Genomic DNA, 3,269 nt, shown 5'->3' on the forward strand with positions numbered 1-3,269 from the left:
GAGTGCCCGAGCAACTTTCGTACCACCCCGTCCCAACACAAGGTCTACAACCAGTGGAAGCCAAGCATCTGGAGTAGGATCTTCCAACACACAATCTGCAGGGTCTGCTCCAACACAAGAATCACAAGGAACCTAAGCACTAGATCAGTCCATTTTGTGTTTGTAAAATGTTGATGGAACAAAGGCAGTGACTGTTTGCAAATGTTATGTACTATTAACTTATGAATACTGTTGTGTTTTTTGGTTGGCAGATCATCTTCTATCAATGAATCACTATTTCAGTCACTATTTCTTATTGGCAGATGTTTTGTTTTTTGTTTGCAAATTATAGTGTTAAACACAAAATGGCCATTTCACAGGCTTCAATATTCCACCAAATTATGCTAGTGTCATTACAAAAGGTTCAAGATCATACAAAATGTCATGGATTAAACTACAATCTATCTAAACATTAGCCCAACAAAATCAAAGAAAATGCCATCTCCACAACCTATCTAAACATTAGACCTAACACAATCACCAAAAGCCCAACAATGACAAAGCGTTGAACTACAATCTGTCTCTCATTTCCCTTCTTTGCAGCCTCCAAAATGGCGAGTTGCACTCTTAGCTCATGATTATGCTTCAAGAAGACAGCATTTGAGTCAGAAATCTTGAAGTATTCCCCAATCCAAAAGTTGATCTTTTCACAGCAGTTCTCATGTACGAATGAAGAAGATGATGACCTTGGTTGAGAATCAACCCATTCAAAATACTTACACTACAACAAATTTGAAATAATTAACACAAGTGCAGCAAAATCAAGAGGATGTGAAGAACTAATCCAAATTAACCTACCGATCCATAAGCGCAGCAGTAAAATTCGCGCCCAGGATTCTTGGTAGTTCTTGAGATCTCTTTTTTGACCGGAGCTTTACAATGGCAATTCCGTGAGTTCATTTCTAAGTGACATTGGCTGGAAGTCGCAGACGATGAGGGCATTTCACCTGATTTGCTGACGAACCCTAGATTCAGCTACAAAATAGGAATGAATTGGGAGAAGTCCTTCATATTTAACATAAATTCAACGATTCAGTGAGAAACGACGTCGTTTATCACTATTAAAAACAACGTCGTTTAACATATCGGACCGGCGGTTGTGAGGCACACTTCCGGCTGCCACATAGGCGCCACCTCATGACCAAATTGGGGGTATATCAATTTTAAGGAAAAATTGGAACGAATTCAAAGTTCATGGTTTAAAATGTAAATTTCAAAGTCGGTGTGCAGAATGGAAAAGTGACTAAAGTTTGTGTATTTTTCATGCAATTAACCCTTAAAATATTAAATATATGTATTAATATGAAATCTATTGCTTATAGTAAGATGTACTAAAATTATACTATAATTAATTTTTTTTTATAATTATAATTTGTATCATCTATATCACTTAATTAGGAGGTAATATACAACATCATTCGGATCAATATAATATTTTTAAATTTTTAATTTATCTAACACAATATTAGAATATCATATTTCTATGGAGCAGACGTGTGAGGAAATAGATGAGCATTATCAGAAGCACGCGTGTTTGACTTCTCTCCCAAATCTTGCGCCGCATCAGGCCGCTCGCTGCTGCCGGCAGCCCGCTGGACCCCGGCTCCGGTCAGCGGAGACGAACGCCGCTAGGCGGCCCGCCACCCCACAAGGCGCACCTAGCAGTCCCGCACCTCCGCCGCTCGCGCCTTTCCGCAGCAAGCGCAGTGACGAATCTCGCTCCGGCTGAACGCGATTCCCCTCCGGCAAACACAGCCCGTCGCCGCTCCAGTCTCCCGTCGCCTATACAGATCCGCCCGCTGTACCTAAGGCGATCTGGTGATCTGAGAGAGGAAGGGGATCATCTTCTACCGTCGCCGTCGCTTGGTCCGCTCCCGCCGCTGCCGCTGAAGAAGCTCCGCAGCTGCTGCCGACTGCCGCTGAAGAAGAGATCTTTGCTGTACCTAAGGCGATCTGCCGACTCCGCAGCTGCTGCAGACTGCCCGCTGGACCCTCGCTCCGGTCAGCGGCGACACCACGCCGCTAGGCCTGCCACGAAGGTCGCTCCGGCCGGCCTCGACTCCACACCGGCCAACAACCACTTCGCATATTCAGGTTCTGCTTTCATCTTTAAGGGATCTCCCAATGCTTCAGGAAAATGCAGTTCTTTGCTGAGATCGCCGGCACGCCGTCGAACGTCAACCAACCGATGCCGCCACCGTCGCCGAGCAAGCCTCCGACGCCAACGATGCAAATCAACCAACAACAGTTGCCGATTATGGTTGATAAGGCAGGGCTGAATCTGCCGCAAGTTTCCAATAATTTCTCTACTCAACGTCATAGCCATGGAGAATGTCACGACAAAGAGAAAATTGATGTTGAATCTTTAAAGGGTGTGGCTGAGGAATCTACGCCAACGTCTTTTGCTGGTACAGCTTCTGGAAATTCACAGGATCAAAAATTCACTACATCCAATACTAAGGTTCCGGATTTGATCAAGGAAGACAATACTAAGAAGGCCTCGGCGACGGAGCTTCATCGGCCGAGCACCACTTCTTTTGCTTCGCTTCTGAGGAGACCCAGACAAATTGAACGTACGCCGGATGTGCTTGTTCATCGATTCACTTCGCTGCAACCGGATTTCTCGGGTGAAATACCCATGCTTAGGGTGCCAAAAGAGCATCTGCTGCCCAAAATAAACCAATTTGAGCATGCTTTAATTGGTCGTCTTCTTCTTAGGAAAGGAGAGAAGCCGCGTCTTCTCACGGATCTTAAACGTGATCTTCAGGTGGCTTGGAATATTGACAATGATTGGCAAATCATCCCCATGGGAAAGAGCTTCTACACTATTAAATTTAATACCGCTGAAGACAAGGCGTTAGTTCAGAAAAGCACTTCTTGGGAGTTACCTTTCGGAACCATGCGGTTACGCGAATGGGTGAGATTCTTCGACCCCTATAAAGAAATTTCCTCACTTTGTGAAGTTTGGCTGCGCATTTATTATTTGCCCTTAGAATTTTGGACTCTGGATGTCATTACGGGTATTGGAAGGGCGATGGGATCGCCTATTAAAGTTGATGGGGCTTCTGCACGTGGTGCTGCTGGACATTATGCTCGAATTTTGTTGGAAATTGATCTCTCGCGTCCTCTTCCGGAGGCTTTGCTGGTTGACGGGGAAGAACGTTCCTTTCACGTCGAATTTGAATTCGAACAACTACCGGCCTTCTGCTCTAAGTGTAAGATCACTGGAC

The 3,269-nt window shown here is 44.8% G+C and overlaps 1 protein-coding gene across 1 annotated transcript; it reads right to left on the minus strand.

The window, feature by feature from the left end:
* Nucleotides 1-369: 369 nt before the first annotated feature.
* LOC131021208 (uncharacterized) lies at nucleotides 370-1,156 on the minus strand. The gene is made up of 2 exons (XM_057950306.1): nucleotides 838-1,156; nucleotides 370-760 (listed from the first exon to the last, which is right to left on the minus strand). The coding sequence occupies exons 1-2, from the start codon at nucleotides 979-981 to the stop codon at nucleotides 491-493; spliced, it is 414 nt and encodes a 137-aa protein (XP_057806289.1). The 5' UTR covers nucleotides 982-1,156; the 3' UTR covers nucleotides 370-490.
* Between the last annotated feature and the right edge of the window lie 2,113 nt (nucleotides 1,157-3,269).

The sequence above is a fragment of the Salvia miltiorrhiza genome, chromosome 4, assembly GCF_028751815.1.
Source record: "Salvia miltiorrhiza cultivar Shanhuang (shh) chromosome 4, IMPLAD_Smil_shh, whole genome shotgun sequence".
NCBI lineage: Eukaryota > Viridiplantae > Streptophyta > Magnoliopsida > Lamiales > Lamiaceae > Salvia > Salvia miltiorrhiza.

Coding starts and splice junctions, on each gene's coding strand:
- LOC131021208 (XM_057950306.1), bottom strand. CDS start 981: ATGCCCTCATCGTCTGCGACTTCCAGCCAATGTCACTTAGAAATGAAC. Junction 761..837: donor ACTGCTGCGCTTATGGATCG/GTAGGTTAATTT, acceptor AATTTGTTGTAG/TGTAAGTATTTTGAATGGGT.